Source organism: Neofelis nebulosa, chromosome 10 (assembly GCF_028018385.1).
Source record: "Neofelis nebulosa isolate mNeoNeb1 chromosome 10, mNeoNeb1.pri, whole genome shotgun sequence".
NCBI lineage: Eukaryota > Metazoa > Chordata > Mammalia > Carnivora > Felidae > Neofelis > Neofelis nebulosa.
This window is the reverse complement of record NC_080791.1, coordinates 1156992-1182385: the sequence shown is the minus strand read 5'-3', so window position 1 is coordinate 1182385 and position 25394 is coordinate 1156992. Positions and strand designations below refer to the sequence as shown.

At 42.9% G+C, this 25394-nt stretch overlaps 1 protein-coding gene across 2 annotated transcripts in view; it reads left to right on the top strand.

Moving 5' to 3' along the window:
- Positions 1–25145, top strand: part of MMP12 (matrix metallopeptidase 12) — a 50185-nt gene extending 25040 nt beyond the window's left edge. Inside the window, exons 1-10 of one of the 2 annotated variants that reach the window (XM_058686529.1) lie at positions 6279–6425; positions 7575–7822; positions 8429–8577; positions 8665–8790; positions 11072–11233; positions 11748–11871; positions 22093–22226; positions 22592–22751; positions 23493–23596; positions 24506–25145. In XM_058686529.1, the coding sequence (XP_058542512.1) occupies positions 6321–6425; positions 7575–7822; positions 8429–8577; positions 8665–8790; positions 11072–11233; positions 11748–11871; positions 22093–22226; positions 22592–22751; positions 23493–23596; positions 24506–24606 (1413 nt within the window). In that variant the 5' untranslated portion in view covers positions 6279–6320 and the 3' untranslated portion in view covers positions 24607–25145. Of the gene's footprint in view, positions 1–6278; positions 6426–7574; positions 7823–8428; positions 8578–8664; positions 8791–11071; positions 11234–11747; positions 11872–22092; positions 22227–22591; positions 22752–23492; positions 23597–24505 lie in introns of those variants that run through there. The other variant, XM_058686530.1, reaches the window with a different exon arrangement.
- The last annotated feature ends 249 nt before the right edge of the window (positions 25146–25394 follow it).

Sequence of the window (25394 nt, the reverse complement as noted above, 5' to 3'; positions counted from 1 at the left end):
AAGGTCCATTATACTGTAGCTCTTTCAGGGGACCTCGAACAATATCTGGTAGAAAAGTTTGTTGAAAGGCAGCTGAGAGCAAGAGAGGCTTCCGAGGGCTCTAACTTGTTTGGATGGAAACGGCTCAGGAATTGAGGTGGGCAGGCATCTCAATATTTCATTAAGTTTGCCTGGGATCATCCCTGATTTAAGGACATGCATAGACGAGAGACTCCTGCTGCGGAAATGTGAGCCCGTTCCTCCTCTAGGTCCGGGCTAGAGGACCCAGAGGACCTGGGCTATGGTGACGCCTCCATGTTTCTATTTGAATTCCTCCTCTAAACTCCGATGCCTAGGTATTGACTGTTTAGTAACACTATCCTTTTGTGTTCTTTGAGGGCTAAGACAGGGTCTACAACAATCGCTAGTTTATAAAATATATACACTTTCTGGAGAAGATAGACAAAACGTTCAAAAAATTATGCTGAAAGTATGCTGATAGCAGCAACAATGATGATGGTGATGATAGGCCACGCCCACTCTGCAGAAAGGATCGTGTTAAGTAGCTGGTGCATGTAGCCTGCATGAACCTCAGTCCAGCTGTGCCAGGTACGATGCGTTTTTAAATTTTTAACTTCAAGTCTGAGCTTCCACATCACTGGACTGGCAGGAAATTCAGTCAGTCATGCTGGCTTTCCGTGCCCTCCATATCGATTCGCCCAGCCCGCGTGCTCTTGACTTCTGCTGCCTGTGGCTCCTGTGGCCACAGGACCCGGACCCCTGAGGGGAGCCAGAGCCTCAGGCCCAGGGTTTCACTTCGTTGCTGCACCTTGCGATGATAGCTTCTGTGGTCCCACCTCATCCCACTGAGCAGGGCCCAGTTCATCATGGTGCCCGGAACCCATAGGCTCCCCAACCACCTCCGGCATTGGCTCGGTGAAGAAAACATCCCTCTCTTCCCAAACGGTAACCATTTCGGGGGATTTCGATTCTTGGGAAAAAGTCAGAATGAGCATAATATGTTCAACGTCACAAAGGTTGAGGCAAAAACCACAGAGTTGGCTAGCGGCTTGAGTGGAGCTTGAACGAAAGGAGAGAAACATAGGAGAACATCACGTAGTTTAAAAATTACCTTGTCCCACTCTCGAAGGGAACTGTGCGGATTGTCTCTAATCTCTTCCCCTCTCTCTCTCCACTGGTTGGTTTTCCCTCTGCGTTGATCTGGCCCACAAATACAGCCAATCCGTCTTTTCTGCAGATGCAGATACTTTTCAGTGATGCTTCAACAGCTTTGCCCTCTGTGGTCTAAAGAGTCTCTCTGAGATCCAGGCCTCTGGGCTTGATGTGCTCCTCCAGAGACTGCCTAGATCAGACGTGAGGTGTCGTGTCAGGCCGGGCAGAAGTGGTATCACAGGTCTGGTACCAACCCAGGAGTGTGGAGTATGTTGCATGTAGGACATACATTCTCAGCGGAGCAATGCACTCCTCAGTGGGTGAAATTGGTCCCTGGGGCAAAAAAATCTTATTTTTTATGTATAAAGGACAGACATCCATGTGGCATATGAACAGATACAGTTTTAAATTTTTTTTTAACATATATTTATTTTTGAGGGACAGAGAGTGAGTGGGGGAAGGGCAGAGAGAAAGAGGGAGACACAGAATCCGAAGCAGGCTCCAGGCTCCGAGCTGTCAGCACAGAACCTGACACGGGACTCGAGCCCACAAACCACGAGATCATGACCTGAGCCGAAGTCAGACGCTCAACCGACTGAGCCACCCAGGCGCCCCTGAACAGATACAGTTTATCTCTGGTGTGAACATTTCATGGGGAAAGGTCTCAACTGTCTGTTTATGGGGGGCCCTGCGTGGGTGGCACAAGAGGTTACGGACAGACCGTTCAGGTGCCGGGAGCAGTGCCCGGCGGTTCCATGCATCCTCTTATTTCATCCTCCCAACAGTCGTTTATGGATCTGGGAGCTGCATGTTAATGACTTGCCCAAAGCCACGCAGTGTGTAGGTCGCGTAGCCGAGGTCTGAGGCCAAGTCTCTTTCCCAAGCTTTGAACCTCCTGTGAAGCCAGGCCTTACAACTGAAGCCAGTGGGGAGATATCTGCGTCCTTATCTCCACCCCTGGGTATTTACCGTGTTGTTGGAGAGCAAGAACAGGAAAATAGACAGCTAACAGCACGCGTGTTTATGTTCTCACACTGTGTCTACTCTGTGATGTGCGCGTCAGACATTGGCTTCCTGCTGCAGTTTGTGCCTTGGCTTATGGTCGCTTGAGGGGGAGCCACTTGCAGGGGGAAAGAAAGGGACCGCGGAAAGAAACCATGGCGACCTTCACCTTCTGTGTTTCCTCCCTCCTCGCCCCTTCTGTGGGCTGCACCCCGTGGGGCCGGCCCCCCTCCCGAACCCAACACACTCTGGGTTTCTCACCAACATGCCACAACCTTCCGCTTGGGGTTGGTGAACTCGGGTACGATGCAGGGCTGAGCAGCCATTTGAAGGCAGCAGATTTCTGACCAGTCACTCTGACATTCTCTGCCTTAGGGCTTAGTAGCAGCTCCAGGTCGGGTCAAGTTCCGGGTCATTCTGGAAGAAGGTGGAGGGGACTCTTCAAGCTGTCCCCCCCACCAACATCCGCTCTTCTCCAGGCTGTTTTCGATTCAGTGCCGGATGTACATGGATAGTCTTGTGGGTGAAAATTGGTCTTTAGGTGAAAGGTTAGCGGGTCTAACCCAACCCTAACATGACCAACATTCAGGGACAAGAGGTAAAGGGTAAAGGCGAAGAATGAACATTTTTGAGGTGCTGTCATAGGAAGATAAATGCTTTTCACGAATTATGTCATTTGTTCTTCACACAACCTTAATATCGTCCCCACTTTACCCATGAAGGAAACGAAGCAGGGACACGGAGAAGTTAGGTTTAAGTGCACACAACTGGTTGACTCTTCATGTCGCGCTTCTCGGGGGTGCTCTGGGCCAGTTCTTGGGGGGCTCTGGCAGCTAGCCACCTTGGCAGTGACCACGGCCCAGGCCAGGGCAGGGGGGAGGGGCGCAGAGGTGATTCTCCAGGGATGGACGGGGCCTGCCACCTTGCTGGGCATCCAGATCCCCTACAGTGTCTCAGGCTGTCTGCTTCCTCCGGGCCCCACAGCAGCAAAGGGGAGAGCGTGGCTTCAACGGAAAGGACTGAGGGCATCACAGGGACACGCATAGTGGTTTGTGGTAGTAAGATAACCCTGGGAAGACAGAAATCTGCAGAAAAACCCGTGAGGTGTGACAGAACCATGGCTGTTGTGACAACAAGTCAGGACAGTCAGGAGACCTCCCTGAGGCAATCCTCAGGCAATTCACTTCCTTTCTCTGGACTCCCAGTTTTTCATCCATAAAAGGAGAGGATTAACTAGCTGAAGTTTTCTCCCCGCAACTGGTGAAAGGGTAAGCTGGGGGATTTTTTTCTATATTTGGGGAACGTGTCTCCTCCCTGGTCCTCCCCGATGACCACACTGCCCTTAGCCTCTAGATCCTTAGGGACGACGCCCCGAATAGTTGAAGGTGATTATATCGGGGACATGCCTCAGAATGTCCTGGTATCTGGCTCAGGAGGGAAACAGCGTAAGAGGGAAGCTTTGTGCTATTGGATCTGCTTTTCAATAAGAAGGTCTTTCCAGCAAGTTGTCCCCGTTATGAGGGTCTCCGACCTGGGGTACTTTCTGTACTTGTGTAGACGTTCTTTACAGGGAGCGTTGCCCTTGATTCTGACCCCCCTCAGTGCATCCCCTGGAAGCCATGTGCCTGCTGGGACCCTCAGCTCCCAGGCTGGGCCTGGATCACAATCTTTTTGTGACCCTAACGTGGGAGGGAGGTCTGGACATGCACGTGATTTCCCTTCTCATCCCCAATACCACCCTCTTTTCAGTGTCTCGCCTAAGCGTGCAGTAAAGGAAGCACGACTTCCTGAAGTCTCACTGAAACCATAAGGTGTGTCAGGCATTAGACTAAGTACTTTTCCCTGTAATTTAAGGTAATCCTGGCAACAACTCTGCAGGTAGCTGCTATTTTTATTCCAGTTTCACAAACGAAGACATTAAGTCCTAAAGAGATCAGTGATTGTGAAAGATCGTAACATGAGCTCAGATTCTCAAGCTTGTTGACTTGACCCCAGAACCTAAGGTCACACCCCCTGTAACATTCAATGGCTGCCCAAATGGCCCTTATTGCTCATACTTAACCCATTTGGGGCATTTGATAAGCCAAGACCAGAAACTATTACAATTTGAGTATAGGGTTTTGTGGGGTTTTTTTAATGTTTGTTTATTTTTGAGAGAGACAGATTGGGAGCAAGCAGGGGAGGGGCAGAAAGAGAGGGAGGGAGGGAGGGAGGGAGAGAGAGAGAGAGAGAGAGAGAGAGAGAGAGAGAGAGAGAGAGAATATCCCAAGCAGGCTCCACGCTGTCAGCGCAGAGCCTGATGTGGCTCTCAAAACTGCAAACCGTGAGATTATGACCTGAGCTAAAGTCGGACACTTAACCCACTGAGCCACCAGCTACCCCAGTTTTTTTTTTTTGTTTTTTGTTTTTAAAGACAGCTTCCAGTGAGGACATTTTTCACTTCCTTTGTAGTTGGGCGGCTTTTACCTTGTATTTTACATCCTACGCTTTCTAGACTTCCTGAAAGTCTTCCCCACACCCAACCCCTTCCTGCTTAGGAATACAATGGGTTCTCGTGTGCTTTCAGTGAGGTTTAGGGGCACACCTGCTGTGTAACAACAGCTCCCACAAAGACGGTTCAGTACTGTTGTTCTACCGGCCCTATTCTCCAACAAGATTGCTCCATACCTATTTCTTGAGCACCTACTAACCTCAAGGTGGTTTTAGGCACCAGAAATACAGGGCTGAACAATGCAACCAGACCCTGCCCTCGTGGGGCAATGCTCTGTGGCCAGAGAACCAGCCCCTCCCATGTTTTCTCTAAATCCCATGTTCTGCTGCTTCCTAGCCAGACCATCATGCTTCTCCAATGATTCTTAAGTTCAGTATCTGACAGAACTGCCTTCCAATACTTCTGCTTGATCCTCGTTTTCGTGGGGCATACAGCCTCACCTGGGTGCACCCTAAAGGTGCATGATGCTCTCCTTTTGGGCCGAGAGAAAGGACCTGAATATTCGTCTATACCACTATAGACGGATAATACGACTATGCGCTGGTATTTATGATACACCGTCTTGTGTAATCATCACAAAAGCATAAGGAGGTGAAGGTTATCAGCCTCATTTCAGACGAAACAGCTGAAGATCCTAGAGGTCAAATCAGAGAGCCTGAAAGGGCAGAGTTGGAGGTGGGATGCTGGCTGTAGGGCAGACAGATCCCTTGTTTTTCCGGAGCATCAGCCTCAGGGAAGTGCTGGGGACCCACTGGGAGGTGGGTGACAGCAATGGCTGAACCCTAACCCAGTGTCATGCGACCCCTCAACCACCAGACCGTTCACACAGAATCGGGGGACAGCCCCACCGCTCACGCTTCCACCATCGTGGTTTATTCCTGGATTCTTAGACAGAATCTAATGCTCGTCTTCGAGCATTCCCTACTGACTGAGAGGCAGATGCTGTGCGAACAGAGCAACCACATCAAGGGAAAAGGGGGGAGCTGAGCGGAGAGGGAGATCGATTCCGGGAGCAAACGTTTCCCCCTACACAGTTGACCTTAAGCTGCTGACTCCAGCCAGTTAGGGAGGCACGGGATCCGCCTCTGGGATCTGTCTCCACAGCCTGCACACAGAACAAAACATCAAAGCATCGTGATGTTACGGACTTTTCCTTGTTCAACACAATGTCTCCATACATTGCAGTTCTCTAGGGAGCTAGACTCAACTTGGAGAGGATTCTTCCAAGTTAGAAAAAAGGCCTTTATGCATCCAACTTTTTACATGTTTTTTAAAAAGCTTATTTTGCCTATAATAAATATAAGGAAATTATTGTAGCAAAAATTCAGACACTGAGCTTTCTAGACATAAGTTTCTAAGTTACTGTAACATTGTAGTGCTTAGTGGTCCTCATATAATGCCTTATTTCATAGGGCCTCTTTATTTTGAGGAAATATACTCTGAATTGCCTGAGTCATGAGTTCGGTGCTAATTGACCCATTGTTGGTCCTAGAAAAATATCTGTGCTTGTGTTTGCGGGTTTTTGAGATAAGTCAAGGGATGATATCAACTGTGAGTCACTCAGGATTTCATATTCACAGAACAGGGCCTAAGGGCTATATAAGCAGGGACATTTGAGGAACTTTGCACGGAGGAGGAACAGGGTTAGTTGGGGAGAACCCTCCAGAAGTGGAGAATGAAGTTTCCTCTATTGATGCTGGTCCTACAGGCCACTGCCTCTGGAGCCGTTCCTCTGACTAACTCCACAGGCTCTGAGGAGAATGATGTGCTCTTCGCTGAAGTAAGTACTGACCCCACAGCATTTACGCAGCCTGACTTTTGTCTTCAAAATTGATCGCATTGACCAGTTTCCTCTTGACACGGACTAGTTGCAAACTGGTTTAGGCGGCTCTTTGCTTTGAACACTGTATTTTTCTTTGCCAAAGACGAATGTAGGAGAAGTACTGGTTTTGAAAGTTTTATAAAATTGGGGGATGACTTTGTTTCTTTTGCTAAAAAGCTGTGGCCAAAGAGTTTTAGTTAAAAAATAATTGGAGTCGTACATCTGGTCTATGTTTTACAATCGTCGTTTAATGTCATTTAACAATCTGAGGTTTAAACAGTGGCTTCATTATTTAACCGCTTCCGCCCGCCATGATCTTTCAAGACGACTTGTTACCTTCAGTCATCCCAGCTGTTTCTTCATGAGCTTTTTTTTTAAAACAGGATTTTTTGGGGCGCCTGGGTGGCTCAGTCAGTTAAGCAGCCGACTTCGGCTCAGGTCATGATTTCGCGGTCCGTGAGTTCGAGCCCCGCGTCGGGCTGTGTGCTGATGGCTCAGAGCCTGGAGCCTGTTTCAGATTCTGTGTCTCCCTCTCTCTGACCCTCTCCCATTCATGCTCTGTCTCTCTCTGTCTCAAAAATAAATAAACGTTAAAAAAATTTAAAAATAAAAAACAGGATTTTTTTTTTCCATTTGTCTCTTTCCTCTGAGTTTGGATGCTCTCCCCGTTTTCCAAGACTCTTTTCACTTTGAATTTGTCGTCATTGTCCATTGTGTTGAGCTTTGGATTTGTAAGCAGGAAAATTTTATCCCAACTTAAACTAATAATTTGTGCATCCTGACAATGAAGGTCTTGCTCTTTACTTGATGCTGTGATGTGCTAGATGCTGAAATATATTTTAAAAAAATAGAAGCCCGTTCAGAGAGGTAGGGAGACATCAAGGTGTTTTCAGTGGGCTGCCAGCAATCAAAATCGCTAATGGTTTATGACTCACCTTGACGGCACAGAAAATAAAGATTTTTTTCTCATTATAATTAATTGCCTGATACCTGGTTCAGAAGCATCAGTGTACCGTTGAGTCATATATACAGAGGTGCCTCAGAAACCTTTCTGTGTAGTAGAACGTCTAACTAAAGTAGAGCGTCTAACGAAGTACATCTTTCCAGAGGTACCTGGAAACCTTTTACGGTTTTGTCATGGATGGAGTTCCAGTGACAAAAATGAAAGTCAGTCCGAACTTGATGAAGAATAAACTTCAGGAAATGCAGCAGTTCTTGGGGCTGAAAGTGACTGGGAGACTGGACGCCTCTACTCTGGACATGATGCACATGCCCCGATGTGGGGTGCCTGATGTCCACGAGTTCAGGACACTGGCAGGGAGGCCAGTGTGGAGGAAACGCTTTCTCACCTACAGGTAACGTCGTGGCGGTTTTCTCCTTTCCCTGAGGTCTGACTTCCAGAAGCCTGAACCATTTAGATACAGCCCCAAGTCTGAGAGTAGGTGAGAAGCCTCTCTCGATTGTCAACGCCATCCCTGTGTTAAAATTCGTTCTTTCTGGAAGGGGGGATTGTTCACTCAAAGAGGGACTGTTTGGCTTGTCCACCCAGAGCAGAGTAGAAAGCCTTCAAATAAAAGGAGAATTAAGCTATATCTATGATAAACAAGAGACAGGAGAGCATTTTATAGGATAGTCAAGATGGATAAATCCAGACGTCTGGGAGTGGGGACAAAAGGCATAGGCTTCTATGAATGTAAGTCCTTCGCAGAGAAAACCCATAAATCATAAATGAGAAGAAATCCAGTTAGATTCTGTTTCAGGAGGAAGCTGTCCAAGGATACACGTTTTAGTAGTTAATGATGTGGGGTTTGGTTATCCAGAGTATCGATTTACGAGAAGATTCTTTCTCCAGCGATGCAGACAGAAGTGAGGTGTCACAATAAGAACTAACACATGGTTCCCATATATTTCTCCCTCTCCCTCTCCCTCTCCCTCTCCCTCTCCCTCTCCCTCTCATACAGAATCAACAGTTACACTCCTGACATGAAGCCTGCAGATGTTGACTATGCCATCCAAAAAGCTTTTCAAGTATGGAGTGATGTGACTCCCCTGAAATTCAGGAAAATTCACTCAGGAGAGGCTGACATTATGATCGGATTTGCATCTGGAGGTAAAGGAGGTGGACTTCTTTCATCTGTGTCATTGGCACGACCTGTTGTCTATAAAGAAGGACTAATTGTCTTTACTCTTTCAAAAGCTCATGGAGACTTCAATCCTTTCGATGGCAGAGGGGGAATCATAGCCCATGCTTTCGGACCCGGACCCGGTATTGGGGGAGACACACATTTTGACGAGGCTGAAACCTGGACTGCGAACTACAGAGGTAGGCAAAAATAAAAGCTCACCCGGAGTGTGAACTCAGGAAGCTGAGAAGCCATAGTTTGGAAAGGTAAAAGCATTTAGGCGGTCAGTTCTTGACGGCACAGTCCGTGAAGTCCAGCAAAAGCAGATGCCAACCCTGGGCATACAGCAGTCCTCACGTACGTGGTCATCCACACATGTCATCATATGCTGACGTTTCCTTAGGTTTCTAGTGGCGCAGAAAGATGAAGTTCTATAATAGAAAGTTTAGAAATGCCTGTCGCAAAACACAAGGTTATATGGTCACATAGTCTCCTGAGCTTCCGGGATAGAAATTTCAGGATGCCCAGCTGACCCTTGAACAAAGCGATACCTTGTGTGTATTTACGGAGGAGGCTGTAACTCACCATCCCTCTCAGGCAGTTGGGGAAGAGGAACAACTACTCTCCCCTGTTTGAAGGAATCACTACCCATTGGAAAATTCAAACCATCCTATCACAAGCCTTCCTAATCTCTCTGTGGGAAATTCTATGCTGTATGACTGACTCACGAGGGAAGTCATTGGAGAGAAGGTCTTCAAGAATGAGCTCCTCTCAGCATCCCCCTCTCTCTGGCCGATACTACATGCATCGGATGGCAATGTTTTTACAGACCAAAAAGGCTGTTTGTTTTAGTCTGATGCATGCCCCAAGGCTTATTAAGTTCTTTATCGAGAAGAGGAGTTTTGCACTGAGACAAAAAGCACACAATGGGGTGGGAAACAGAGGACAGACAGACACCCGGGATTTTGAGATAAGGACTGGTGGTGGTCTTGTGTGCAACACATTACAGGGATGGAGACTAGGATAAATTTAGGATTTAGGTCAAAGTGTAATAGGTTTTGTTTACTTTTCCCGCTTTTAGGCAGAATGCAGAGAATGACAGTCTTTGGTTCTTTCTCGTTATTGGAGAGAAGTGAGTTAGTTGCTCAGCCCAGTGTTAGAGGGAATGCTTAGGGGGTCTGTGTTCCTGAAGACCCCCCCAGAGATGCTCACTCTTGGGTACTGGCCACACCCTGCAGCTAAATGGCGTGTGACTCTGGGAAACTCTATTTTTCTGAGCTTCAGTTGTGCCGTAGAAAAAGAAAGACAAAAATGAAGGCATGGGAGTAGAACAGAGATTTAAAAAAAAATCCTAACAGTCCAGGGCTAGTGAAATCTTCTGAAAACTGAGAAATGTGAGAGAAAGGACACGCCCCTTCTCTCTTCCCTACAAATGTGCATCTCTCTAGAACATACAGAAAAAATGAACAGGTGAGACTGTAACTTGGTGACGTCACTGTGTCTACATTGTAAGCATAGACTTTGCCTTCATTTTGAGTCATGTATAGCAAAAAAAGGAGCTTTTGAGCCAAGACATTTAGATTGGATTCTTGGTTCAAGCCCTTAATTTGGTCCATTAATCTTGCTGATACTGTGTCCTCGTCCGTAAATAGACTGAGGGCTGGCTTCCTTTCAAGTTTCGCAAGGAACAGACAGGGTATGATACATTCCTTGGTGGCTCAGAGGACCTGGAACTTAATTTGGCCTTTTATTTGGGTTTAGTAAAGGATGGTTAGTAAAGACATTTCCATATCCACTGAAGTCTGATCAAGCGTACCTGCGGAATGGAAAGGGAATGTTGTAGAAGTGGTGAGAACCAGTAAACACAGCTACAAGACAACATTCTAGAAGTGTTCACAACAGAACACGTCATGTGAGCTGCTGCTGTGATCCTTTTTGCCCCCAACGGGAAATTTGATGTTGTGGAGAGACATTTTTGGTTGTCAGGGTGGAGGGAGTGTGCTACTTGAATTTAAGTGGCAAACCCGAGGGCGCCTGGGTGGCTCAGTCGGTTAAGCGTCCGACTTTGGCTCGGGTCATGATCTCGCAGTTTGTGGGTTCGAGCTCTGCAAGGGGCTCTCTGCTGTCAGCACAGAACCTGCTTCAGATATTCTGTCCCCCTCTCTCTGCCCCTCCCTTGCTCACGCTCTCTATCTCTCTCTCAAAAATGAATAAATGTTAAAAAACAAGAAAGAATTTTAAGTGGCAAACCCAGAGATTTCTAGACATCTGTGATACACAGGACAGCCCTAACAACAAGGGATTATTTGGCCTATAAAGTCAATAGTGCTGACATCAAAAACCTTATGTAAGAGAGAAAGGAAATAAGTAAAGTATTCGCAAATGCGTCCCCTTTCATTGTGTCAGATTTCAGTTGTGTCATTGTCCTCTGGATGCAAATATATTTCACTGCTCTTTTCCCCCCCTCTGATTTCCTCTTAGGCACAAACTTGTTCCTAGTTGCTGTTCATGAGCTTGGCCATTCCTTGGGTCTTGGCCATTCCAGTGATCCAAAAGCCATAATGTTCCCTACTTACAGTTACGTTGACCCCAACACCTTTCGCCTCTCTTCTGATGACGTACGTGGCATTCAGTCTCTCTATGGTGAGTTGAATTTCTTTACCATTTTGCTTCACAAAGATACTCACTCTCATGAATAGTCTCATAACATCTGCATCTGAAAAAACTTTAACATGGATCTTTTCTCTTGAGCCCCCTGAAAACCCTGTGAGGTAGGTCACCCAGATATTATCTTCATTTTACAGCAAAGCACAGAGACCCGGTGTGCTAATGCCAGTGACAGGGGCAGATTCTGAGTCTTCTGGCCTCAAGCGTGTTCTTTCTGTCCAACATACCATTGTCTTTGATGAAGGCACACAGAGAAATAACTGACCGGAACAGGAAAACTGGAGTGGTCAGATTTTTCTCCTCCCATGATGTTGCAACCACATGGGAGAAAGATCTTTATTGTATGCTTCCTATGAATATTATAGGAATCCTAAGTTGCTTTTTATGCATTTCTCATCCCGAAAAGTGAATGTTGTAAAAGAATGATTCTTCCCTTTAGCAGCTAAAATGCAATTTTTTCCCCTAATGCTTCTTGAAATGTATTTTACAGGAGGTCCAGAAAGGCACCAACCCCCATCACATCCTGACAGTACAGAATCGGCCACCTGCAACCCCAGTCTGAGTCTTGACGCTGCCACTACTGTGGGAAATAAAATCATTTTCTTTAAAGACAGGTAGAATCCTCCTTATATCTAGCCAATGTGGGAGGCTCTGTCCTTGGATTTATAATTTTTTTTTTGGTCAGAGAATCGTGGAAAATGATGGAGAATGATGTAGATGAAAATGAAGAGGGACTTGGACTGAATTCTGTAGGAAGTAGACAGCCTGAAGGTTTTGAAGGAAGAGAATGGTGTGATTGCATTTGTGTTTAATGATAAGATTAGTAAGTAAAAAAAAAAAAAAAAAAAGGATTTACAGTACGAATCTGGGGTGAGGAAAGACAAGACAGGAAGAAGTGGAACAAGGCTATTTTAATCACAGGTAAAAATGGTTAAGTCTGGGACTACAGGTGTGACAGTACCTATTAAAAGTCTTGATTCTTGATTACAGAGAAAGTAATTCCAGGATAACTTAATGGTTTCTGCCTTAGAGCATAGATGGAAGCAGGTATTGGAGGTATGAGGAGTGGAGAAAATTAGTATTTGATGGACGGGACAAATATTCTCCATTTTTTAAATGGAAGAGTAATTGACATACAACACCGTATTAGTTTCACGTGCTCAACACAGTAATTTGATATTTATGTATATTACCAAACGTCACCAGAATAAGGCTAGTTACCATCTGTCACCACTTAAAGTTCTTACAACATTATTGACTGTATTCCTTATGCTGTACATTACCTGTCTGTGTCTTACTTATTTCATCACCGAAGTTTGTGCCTCTGAATCCCCTCCAGCTATTTTGTCTACCCCTGACTGACTCCCCTTGGCAACCATCAGTTTGTATCTGTGAGTCTGCTTCTCTTCTGTTGTGTTTGTTCATTTGTTTTTGTTGTTTTGTAGACCCCACATCTAAGTGAAATCACATGATGTTTCTTTCTCTGCCTGACTCCCTTTGCTTAGCCTGATATGCTCTAGGCCCCCCGTGTTGTCGCTAATGGCAAGATTTCATTCTTTTTTTGTGGCCGGTATCCCATTGTATACATACCACATCTTCTTTATCCATTCATCTATCAGTGGACATTTAAGTCGCTTCTGTATCTTGGCTATTGTGAATCATGCCGCAATGACCGTAAGGGTACGTATGTCTTTTCTAATGAGCGTTTTGTGTGCTTTGCATAAATACTTAGAAGTGGAGCTGGTAGGTCATATGGCATTTTTTTATAACTAATTTTGTAAAGAGGCTCCAGACTATTTTCCAGAGTAGCTGCACCAATTTGCATTCCCACCAACGGTGCTTGAGGGCTTCCTTTTCTCCACACCTTCACCACCACGTGTTATTTCTTGTCTTTTTGATGACAGTCATTTTGACAGGAGTAAGGTCATAGCTCGTTGTGGTTTTATGTGCATTTCCTGATAGTTAGTGGTGTTGAGCATCTATTCATGTCTCTGTTGGCTATCTGTAGGTCTTCTCTGGAAAAATATCTGTGCCAGGCCTCTATTTTTTTTTTTTATCAGATTGATTTTTTTTTTTTTAAATATCAAGTTGTATGAGTTCTTTATATATTTTGGATGTTAACATTTTATTGGATATATCTCCGGCAAGAGTCTCCCATTAAATAGTTTGCCTTTTCCTTTTGTTGATGGTTTCCTTCACTGTACAAAAGGTTTTTAGTTTGATGCAGTCCCACTTGTCCATTTGTGCTTTTGTTGTCCTTGTGTGAGGGGACAGATTAAAAAAAAAAGAAATCTCTAAAGCTAGTGTCAAAGAGCTCACTGCCTATGTTTTCTTCTAGAAGTGTTATGGTTTCAGGTTCTACAGAAAAATCCATTTTGAGTTTTTTTCTGTATGTGGTGTGAGAAAGTGGTCTGGCTTCATTCTTCTGCATGTAGCTGTCCAGTTTTCCTGACACCATTTGTTGAAGAGACTGTCCTTTCCCTGTTGTATGTTCTCAGCTCCTTTGTCATAAATTAATTGACCATATAAGTGTGGGTTTATTTCTGCGCCCTATACTCTGTTTATTGATCTCTGTGACTGTTGTTGTCTAACACCATACTGGTTTGATTAATTTTTCTGTGTAGTATAGAAATCTGGAGCATTTTACCTCCAGCTTTGTTCTTTCTCAAGTTTGCTTTGGCTACTTAGGATCTTTTGTGGTTCCATACAGATTTTAAGAGTCTTTGTTCTAGTTCTGTGAAAAGTGATGTAACTATTTTGATAGAGATCTCACTGAATCTGTAAATTGCTTTGGATAGTATGGATATTTTAGTAATATTTCCTCTTGCAATCCATGAGCATGGAATAGATTTCCATTTATTTGTGTCATCATCAATTCTTTCATTAGTATCTTAAAAGTTTTCAGAGTACAGGTCTTTCACTTCCTTGGCAAAATTTATTCTGAAGTGCTTTATTTTTTTGATACAATTATAAATTGGAATGCACTATTAATTTCTTCTGATAGTTTATTATTAATGTACAGAAATACAACAGATTTCTGTGTATTGGTTTTTTATCCTGAATCTTTACTATGTTCACTTATTAGTTGTACCGGTTTTTTGGTGGTGTCTGTAGGATTTTGTATAGGTAGTATTATGTCATCTGTAAATAGTGACAGTTTTACTTCTTCCTTTCCAATTTGGATGTCCCCCTTTTTTTTCTTGCCTAATTTCTGTGACTAGGACTTCCAATAAGAGTGAACTTCATGGTCTTGTTCCTGATGGTAAAGGAAAAGCTTTCTGTTTTCACCATTTAGTATAATGCTAGCTCTGGGTTTGCCATGCATGGCCTTTATTATGTTGACATATATTTCCTCTATAACCATTTTGTTGAGAGTTTTTCTCGTGAATCACTGTTAAATTTTGTCCAGTTATTTTTCTGCAGCTATTGAAACGATCATATGCTTTTTAGCCTTCGTTTTGTTCATGTGATGTATTGCAATGATTTGTGGATATTGAACCATCCCTGCATCCTTGGAATACATTCCACTTGATGGTGGTGTATGATCCTTTTGATGTATTGTTGAATTTGGCTTACTAATATTTTGTTGAGAATTTTTGTATCTATGTTCATCAGGATTATTGTCCTGTAATTTTCTTTTTTTGTAGTGCATTTGTTTGATTTTGGTATCAGAGTAATGCTGGCCTTGTAGAATGAGTTTGGGAGCATTCCTTCCCCTTCATTTTTTTTTTTTTTTTTGGAATAATTTGAGAAGGGTAGGTATTAAGTCTTCTTTCATTGTTTGGCAGGATTCACCTTTGAAACTGCCTGATCCTGGATTTTTGTTTCTTGAGAGCTTTTGATTACTCAATTTCATTTCTGGTAGCGTCTGTTCAAATTTTCTATTTCTTTCTGATTCAGTCTTGGAAGATTGTATGTTTCTGAGAAATTATATCCATTTCTTTTGGTTGTCCAGTTTGTTCACACATAATTGTTAATAGTAGTCTTTTGTGATTGTATTTCTTTGGAATCCATTGTAACTTCCCTTTCATTTCTGAATGTATTTATGTGAGCCCTCTTTTTTTTTTTTTTTCTGGTGAATCTGGATAAAGGCTTATCAATTTTGTTTATCTTTTGAAAGGCCAAAATCTTACTTTCATTGATCTGGTAAATTTTTTCTCAGTCTTTATTTCATGTATTTCCACTCTGATCTTTATTATTTCCTTCTTTTAACTAGCTTTGGGCTCTCTTTGTTCTTTTTCTAGTTCCTTTATTTTTTTTTTTATTTTTTTTTTTTTATTATTTTTTTTTATTTTTTAATATATGAAATTTACTGTCAAATTGGTTTCCATACAACACCCAGTGCTCATCCCAAAAGGTGCCCTCCTCAATACCCATCACCCACCCTGCCCTCCCTCCCACCCCCCATCAACCCTCAGTTTGTTCTCAGTTTTTAACAGTCTCTTATGCTTTGGCTCTCTCCCACTCTAACCTCTTTTTTTTTTTTTTTCCCTTCCCCTCCCCCATGGGTTTCTGTTACGTTTCTCAGGATCCACATAAGAGTGAAACCATATGGTATCTGTCTTTCTCTGTATGGCTTATTTCACTTAGCATCACACTCTCCAGTTCCATCCACGTTGCTACAAAAGGCCATATTTCATTCTTTCTCATTGCCACGTAGTATTCCATTGTGTATATAAACCACAATTTCTTTATCCATTCATCAGTTGATGGACATTTAGGCTCTTTCCATAATTTGGCGATTGTTGAGAGTGCTGCTATAAACATTGGGGTACAAGTGCCCCTATGCATCAGTACTCCTGTATCCCTTGGATAAATTCCTAGCAGTGCTATTGCTGGGTCATAGGGTAGGTCTATTTTTAATTTTTTGAGGAACCTCCACACTGCTTTCCAGAGCGGCTGCACCAATTTGCATTCCCACCAACAGTGCAAGAGGGTTCCCGTCTCTCCACATCCTCTCCAGCATCTATAGTCTCTTGATTTCTTCATTTTGGCCACTCTGACTGGCGTGAGGTGGTATCTGAGTGTGGTTTTGATTTGTATTTCCCTGATGAGGAGCGACGTTGAACATCTTTTCATGTGGCTGTTGGCCATCCGGATGTCTTCTTTAGAGAAGTGTCTATTCATGTTTTCTGCCCATTTCTTCACTGGGTTATTTGTTTTTCGGGTGTGGAGTTTGATGAGCTCTTTATAGATTTTGGATACTAGCCCTTTGTCCGATGTGTCATTTGCAAATATCTTTTCCCATTCCGTTGGTTGCCTTTTAGTTTTGTTGGTTGTTTCCTTTGCTGTGCAGAAGCTTTTTATCTTCATAAGGTCCCAGTAATTCACTTTTGCTTTTAATTCCCTTGCCTTTGGGGATGTGCCGAGTAAGAGATTGCTACGGCTGAGGTCAGAGAGGTCTTTTCCTGCTTTCTCCTCTAAGGTTTTGATGGTTTCCTGTCTCACATTCAGGTCCTTTATCCATTTTGAGTTTATTTTTGTGAATGGTGTGAGAAAGTGGTCTAGTTTCAACCTTCTGCATGTTGCTGTCCAGTTCTCCCAGCACCATTTGTTAAAGAGACTGTCTTTTTTCCATTGGATGTTCTTTCCTGCTTTGTCAAAAATGAGTTGGCCATACGTTTGTGGGTCTAGTTCTGGGGTTTCTATTCGATTCCATTGGTCTATGTGTCTGTTTTTATGCCAATACCATGCTGTCTTGATGATGACAGCTTTGTAGTAGAGGCTAAAGTCTGGGATTGTGATGCCTCCTGCTTTGGTCTTCTTCTTCAAAATTACTTTGGCTATTCGGGGCCTTTTGTGGTTCCATATGAATTTTAGGATTGCTTGTTCTAGTTTCGAGAAGAATGCTGGTGCAATTTTGATTGGGATTGCATTGAATGTATAGATAGCTTTGGGTAGTATTGACATTTTGACAATATTTATTCTTCCAATCCATGAGCAGGGAATGTCTTTCCATTTCTTTATATCTTCTTCAATTACCTGCATAAGCTTTCTATAGTTTTCAGCATACAGATCTTTTACATCTTTGGTTAGATTTATTCCTAGGTATTTTATGCTTCTTGGTGCAATTGTGAATGGGATCAGTTTCTTTATTTGTCTTTCTGTTGCTTCATTGTTAGTGTATAAGAATGCAACTGATTTCTGTACATTGATTTTGTATCCGGCAACTTTGCTGAATTCATGTATCAGTTCTAGCAGACTTTTGGTGGAGTCTATCGGATTTTCCATGTATAATATCATGTCATCTGCAAAAAGCGAAAGCTTGACTTCATCTTTGCCAATTTGGATGCCTTTGATTTCCTTTTGTTGTCTGATTGCTGATGCTAGAACTTCCAGCACTATATTAAACAGCAGCGGTGAGAGTGGGCATCCCTGTCGTGTTCCTGATCTCAGGGAAAAAGCTCTCAGTTTTTCCCCATTGAGGATGATGTTAGCTGTGGGCTTTTCATAAATGGCTTTTATGATCTTTAAGTATGTTCCTTTTATCCCGACTTTCTCAAGGGTTTTTATTAAGAAAGGGTGCTGGATTTTGTCAAAGGCCTTTTCTGCATCGATTGACAGGATCATATGGTTCTTTTCTTTTTTTTTGTTAATGTGATGTATCACGTTGATCGATTTGCGAATGTTGAACCAGCCCTGCATCCCAGGAATGAATCCCACTTGATCATGGTGAATAATTCTTTTTATATGCTGTTGAATTCGATTTGCTAGTATCTTATTGAGAATTTTTGCATCCATATTCATCAGGGATATTGGCCTGTAGTTCTCTTTTTTTACTGGGTCTCTGTCTGGTTTAGGAATCAAAGTAATACTGGCTTCATAGAATGAGTCTGGAAGTTTTCCTTCCCTCTCTATTTCTTGGAATAGCTTGAGAAGGATAGGTATTATCTCTGCTTTAAACGTCTGGTAGAACTCCCCTGGGAAGCCATCTGGTCCTGGACTCTTATTTGTTGGGAGATTTTTGATAACCGATTCAATTTCTTCGCTGGTTATGGGTCTGTTCAAGCTTTCTATTTCCTCCTGATTGAGTTTTGGAAGAGTGTGGGTGTTTAGGAATTTGTCCATTTCTTCCAGGTTGTCCAATTTGTTGGCATATAATTTTTCATAGTATTCCCTGATAATTGTTTGTATCTCTGAGGGATTGGTTGTAATAATTCCATTTTCATTCATGATTTTATCTATTTGGGTCATCTCCCTTTTCTTTTTGAGAAGCCTGGCTAGAGGTTTGTCAATTTTGTTTATTTTTTCAAAAAACCAACTCTTGGTTTCGTTGATCTGCTCTACAGTTTTTTTAGATTCTATATTGTTTATTTCTGCTCTGATCTTTATGATTTCTCTTCTTCTGCTGGGTTTAGGCTGCCTTTGCTGTTCTGCCTCTATTTCCTTTAGGTGTGCTGTTAGATTTTGTATTTGGGATTTTTCTTGTTTCTTGAGATAGGCCTGGATTGCAATGTATTTTCCTCTCAGGACTGCCTTCGCTGCGTCCCAAAGCGTTTGGATTGTTGTATTTTCATTTTCGTTTGTTTCCATATATTTTTTAATTTCTTCTCTAATTGCCTGGTTGACCCACTCATTCGTTAGTAGGGTGTTCTTTAACCTCCATGCTTTTGGAGGTTTTCCAGACTTTTTCCTGTGGTTGATTTCAAGCTTCATAGCATTGTGGTCTGAAAGTATGCATGGTATAATTTCAATTCTTGTAAACTTATGAAGGGCTGTTTTGTGACCCAGTATATGATCTATCTTGGAGAATGTTCCATGTGCACTCGAGAAGAAAGTATATTCTGTTGCTTTGGGATGCAGAGTTCTAAATATATCTGTCAAGTCCATCTGATCCAATGTATCATTCAGGGCCCTTGTTTCTTTATTGACTGTGTGTCTAGATGATCTATCCATTTCTGTAAGTGGTGTGTTAAAGTCCCCTGCAATGACCACATTCTTATCAATAAGGCTGCTTATGTTTATGAGTAACTGTTTTATATATCTGGGGGCTCCGGTATTTGGCGCATAGACATTTATAATTGTTAGCTCTTCCTGATGGATAGACCCTGTAATTATTATATAATGCCCTTCTTCATCTCTTGTTACAGCCTTTAATTTAAAGTCTAGTTTGTCTGATATAAGTATGGCTACTCCAGCTTTCTTTTGGCTTCCAGTAGCATGATAAATAGTTCTCCATCCCCTCACTCTCAATCTAAAGGTGTCCTCAGACCTAAAATGAGTCTCTTGTAGACAGCAAATAGATGGGTCTTGTTTTTTTATCCATTCTGATACCCTATGTCTTTTGGTTGGCGCATTTAATCCATTTACATTCAGTGTTATTATAGAAAGATACGGGTTTAGAGTCATTGTGATGTCTGTATGTTTTATGCTTGTAGTGATGTCTCTGGTACTTTGTCTCACAGGATCCCCCTTAGGATCTCTTGTAGGGCTGGTTTCGTGGTGACAAATTCCTTCAGTTTTTGTTTGTTTGGGAAGACCTTTATCTCTCCTTCTATTCTAAATGACAGACTTGCTGGATAAAGGATTCTCGGCTGCATATTTTTTCTGTTTAGCACACTGAAGATATCGTGCCAAGCCTTTCTGGCCTGCCAAGTTTCAAAGGAGAGATCAGTCACGAGTCTTATAGGTCTCCCTTTATATGTGAGGGCATGTTTATCCCTTGCTGCTTTCAGAATTTTCTCTTTATCCTTGTATTTTGCCAGTTTCACTATGATATGTCGTGCAGAAGATCGATTCAAGTTACGTCTGAAGGGAGTTCTCTGTGCCTCTTGGATTTCAATGCCTTTTTCCTTCCCCAGTTCAGGGAAGTTCTCAGCTATAATTTCTTCAAGTACCCCTTCAGCACCTTTCCCTCTCTCTTCCTCCTCTGGAATACCAATTATGTGTATATTATTTCTTTTTAGTGTATCACTTAGTTCTCTAATTTTCCCCTCATACTCCTGGATTTTTTTATCTCTCTTTCTTTCAGCTTCCTCTTTCTCCATAACTTTATCTTCTAGTTCACCTATTCTCTCCTCTGCCTCTTCAATCCGAGCCGTCGTGGTTTCCATTTTGTTTTGCATTTCATTTAAAGCGTTTTTCAGCTCCTCGTGACTGTTCCTTAGTCCCTTGATCTCTGTGGCAAGAGATTCTCTGCTGTCCTGTATACTGTTTTCAAGCCCAGCGATTAATTTTATGACTATTATTCTAAATTCACTTTCTGTTATATTATTTAAATCCTTTTTGATCAGTTCATTAGCTGTTGTTATTTCCTGGAGATTCTTCTGAGGGGAATTCTTCCGTTTGGTCATTTTGGACAGTCCCTGGAGTGGTGAGGACCCGAAGGGCACTTCCCCCGTGCTGTGGTGTATAACTGGAGTTGGTGGGCGGGGCCGCAGTCCGACCTGATGTCTGCCCCCAGCCCCCCGCTGGGGCCACAGTCAGACTGGTGTGTGCCTTCTCTTCCCCTCTCCTAGGGGCGGGATTCACTGTGGGGTGGTGTGGCCCGTCTGGTCTACTTGCACACTGCCAGGCTTGTGGTGCTGGGGAGCTGGCGTATTAGCTGGGGTGGGTAGGCAAGGTGCACGGGGGCGGGAGGGGCAGGCTTAGCTCGCTTCTCCTTAGGTGATCCACTTCAGGAGGGGCCCTGTGGCAGCGGGAGGGAGTCAGATCCGCTGCCGGAGGTTTGGCTCCGCAGAAGCACAGAGTTGGGTGTTTGCGCGGAGCGAGCAAGTTCCCTGGCAGGAACTGGTTCTCTTTGGGATTTTGGCTGGGGGATGGGCGGGGGAGATGGCGCTGGCGAGCGCCTTTGTTCCCCGCCAAGCTGAGCTCTGCCGTCCGGGGGCTCAGCAGCTCTCCCTCCCTTTGTCCTCCAGCCTTCCCGCTTTCTGAGCAGAGCTGTTAACTTCTGACCTCCCAGACGCTAAGTCGCGCTTGCTGTCGGAACACAGTCCGTCCGGCCCCTCCGCTTTTGCCTGCCAGACTCGGGGGCTCTGCTTGGCCGGCGAGCCGCCCCTCCGCCCCGGCTCCCTCCCACCAGTCCGTGGAGCGCGCACCGCCTCGCCGCCCTTCCTACCCTCTTCCGTGGGCCTCTCGTCTGCGCTTGGCTCCAGAGACTCCGTTCTGCTAATCCTCTGGCGGTTTTCTGGGTTCTTTAGGCAGGTGTAGGTGGAATCTAAGTGATCAGCAGGATGCGCGGTGAGCCCAGCGTCCTCCTACGCCGCCATCTTCCGGAACTCCCTTTCTAGTTCCTTTAGATGTCAAGTTAGATTGTTTATTTGGGGTTTCTCTTGTTTTTTTGAGGTACACCTATAACGCCATAAACTTCCCTCTTAGAACTGCTTTTGCTGCTTCCCTAAGAGTTTAGACTGTTATGTTTTCATTTTCATTTGTCTCAAGGCAATTTTTAAGTCCTTTTTTTATTTCTTCATTCTTCATTTGTTGTTCAGTAGCATCTTACTCAGGCTCCACATATTTGTGGGTTTTTTTTTTCCAATTTTCTTCTTGTAAATGATTTCCAGTTTCGTTATTCTCCATTTTTGAGATCCAAAAACTGGACATTTAGGTTGAATAACTTCATTTAGATTACAAAACTGGTGAATGAATTGTGGGTGCAGATGAAAACCTAGATCCCTTGAAGTATCAAAGCTTCCATATGGTGATTTGCCCATTCAGATCATTGTTATTATGAAAGACTTGATTAAGGTCCTTTCCTCATGCTCCTAGAGAGATATTCATGGAACAGAATGTAAGAATATTGAAAAACAGAGTTGCTTTAGGTCATTCCCACTGAACATTTCATGGCTCTTGAGTCTACAGTGATTTTTTAACATGTTTTAAATGTTTTTCATCAGATACTTTGGGTGGAGGAATCCTGAGAGTCCAAAGAGCAATATTAGTTTAATTTCTTCTTTCTGGCCAAACTTACCATCTGGCATTCAAGCTGCTTATGAAATTGGAGACAGAAATCAAGTCTTTCTTTTTAAAGGTAACTCTCATGTTTAGTTTGCTATTGAGTATACTTCAAGGAAGAGAATACATGAAGGAAATACTACTAATTTTTATAAACATAGAAAAAAGTACCCCAGATCTAATTAATGGTGAGTCTTAACTATGAGCCAAAAATAGCTTAAATACCTAGGTAATGTGTAAAAATTTCAGGAAAAGTTTGTCAAATATCGATCATAATATTTGTGAAAAATATACAGAACCACTGGAGACAGATCATGTCCAAGAACAAAGAGCAGTATGTTTTAGAACTATGGATAAAGAATGACATTGTTTGTAGTGAGTCAGTGTTTCTGTGACTCTTTTTATATGACTCCAGTGTATTCTTTTTCTTTATCTTCACAGATGATAAGTATTGGGTAATTAGCAACTTAAGACCACAACAACTCTATCCCAAGAATGTACGTTCTTTGGGCTTTCCTAACTTTGTGAAAAAAATTGATGCAGCTGTTTTTAATCCACTTCTCTATAAGACCTACTTCTTTGTAGGTAATCAATATTGGAGGTGAGCTTTAATGATTGGTTATTTGACTCCTAAAATTTGTGGAATGGGCAGGGAGTGGGGTTTTCCAGTAGGTAGTTTTTCTATTTAAATTCCTAAGGATCCTTGACCTTCCTAGAAGAGAGATCAAGAGAACATACGTCTGGAATAGTTAATTTTCATCCTGGGTCAGTTCTCGGGACTTCTGGATTCTGATTTGTAAGATGGCACACGATGTGTTTTTTTTTTTTTTAAAGGAACACTTTAAATAAAATGTTCCATTATTAATCATAGTGCAGACACATTGGGAAATAGTGGTATAATGTACGAGACCCAGAATTTACACAGTCTCTTTAGGGAGTGTGGGTATTTTCAGATTCCTTTTTATAACCTTGGCCCCGGGAAGACAAAATGAGGAGACCATCTTCTGAGTGACAGCAAATCCTGCAAGGTCTTCCCTAACAGGAAATTAGACAGTCTGGCTCTGTAACGCAAGACCAGGTCCTGGTGCAAGCCTTGCGCAGGAGCGAGGGAAGTTCCTGACCAGAAATTGGGACTCCTAGGGTCCGAGTCCTGTGGGGACTAGGAATAAATCAGTGAACTGCTTAGGTCTTTGATCTTCTTATCAGCGCAGTTTAAGCCTGTTCAGAAAAAGCCTTTCAAGAGAGAATAGGTGGGTTTTGTGGTTCATGTCATAAAATATCAAGGTCTACATCATGAAATCCATTTTTCAATGGAGGTCCTACTGATTGTTTTTTTGCTCAGGTACGATGAGAGGAGACAACTCATGGACCCCGGTTATCCCAAATTCATTACCAAAGCCTTTCCGGGCATTGGGCCTAAAATCGATGCAGTCTACTATAATAACAGTAAGTAGATTATGGGAATCCCTTTTTAAAACACTGAAGATTATAAAGGCTCCAAGGTCAGAGGATGTGGAATCAAATCAGAAAAGAACAGAACCCTGAATCTCTCCACAGGGCCACAGACAGAAAATTCATAGTCTGCTTAGTTGAGAATCGGTAGGCTTGAAGAATGAGGGAGCTAGAACCAACAGTTTATTTCTAGGGTGGTCTAGCAGGTGGGAGCATATGGTTGTTGCCGCATCTATGTGTCTGAGTCTCTGGAGTTGCTGTTCCCATCAAGCTTTGCAGTTGTGCAAGTGAGCACATGGCAAGACTCGGGCAAGCTGGACTCACACACTTATTTGTGCCTTGCATTTTTTTCCCTTCCTGGCAGCCCCCTCCACCCTTTGTGGGTTTTCATGGAGCAGGGCTAAGGGTGGGATAAAAAAAAAAAAAACGCTGAGCTTGTTTGCGTTTGTGTTGAGGAATATCCTCAGGCAAGGTCAGCCTAAGCAAATTGTTGGCTGGGCCAAGGCATTTGGCTTCTATGCCAATGCCCCTGTCTGTCTTACTTCTCCATCGAGGCCTCCGTGTGCCCTGCCTGGCCCCAGTGTTTTCCCTCTCACTCTGAGTTCTCCACCTGGAGTGTGACTTTTCAAAAACTCACCTCTTAATAGTCAGTTTCTAAGACCAAGCAATCTTCTCAATAAAATTGCTGAAGATACTTAATAGTGAAATGATGATAAACACATACCCAGGGACAGGATACCCAGTGCCAGGACCCAACATTTATATTCTCAAATGTCTAATATACACCATCTATAAAGTCTGGTCTAATATAGATATTCTGTAAAAACACAGATGTGTGTTACCTTCTTTTTTTTAAAAAATGCAAGTGGGGATTTAAGCTGTTCAATGTGTTTTCGTTTTCAGGACACTACTATTTCTTCCAAGGATCTGATGTATCGGAATATGATGTCCTATCCCATCGTGTCACCAAAAGGCTGAAACACGATATCAAGTTAGGTTGTTAGGAAGGGTGTAATTAGTAATGTTGGTCAATTCACTTCAGTTAAATAAGAATTTATTGCTTACTTGCTCTGTGGCCAGCGTACCAGTGCATGCTGGTGCATTTCATAAAATAAGGTAAAGTCTATAGGCCAGAGATAAATGATCATACACGTAAATGGTCATATAAATTGCGTAAGATTTTTCAATTTTGAAAACCCTCACTGTCAATTTTTACTTGATTCAACTATTCAGCTTCAAAACAGACACCTTCAAGGGGCCATAGACTATCTTGGTCCCTGACCATCCCACAACTGAGACATTATCATGATTTCTTTGCCTTAACTAATATTAAGAAATAATTTGTTTCTGTGGCCATTAAAGGTTTGAACAAGTACATTTTTTTAATTCTTTTGGAGTAAAAATAGAATATACCAGGAAATGACAATTAATGTAAGTAATATATAAATAAATTATATAATTATGGTGATAATGTTATTTTATTCTGTTAGTGTTGACTTTTCTAAATCGTATATGAAGTATACATATATATTTTTTTTTTTCTTTTGCTCAAATAAAAACTTTGAAAGAAAGTATTTGGTTTCTGGGAATTTTTTCATGAAAAACTGTATTTTGAAAATAGTTTTGGACCTACTCCTAAATAAAGAGTCTCTACATGACTGAGGTGTGAATGGGAATATGGCAAATGGGAGAGGTCATATTTGCCTTGGCCACTTATCTAAGGCTACCTAAATCCCTGGTCTCAAGGCAGGAAAGCATTCTCTGGACTGCGTGTGACCCCGAGGGGCACGCC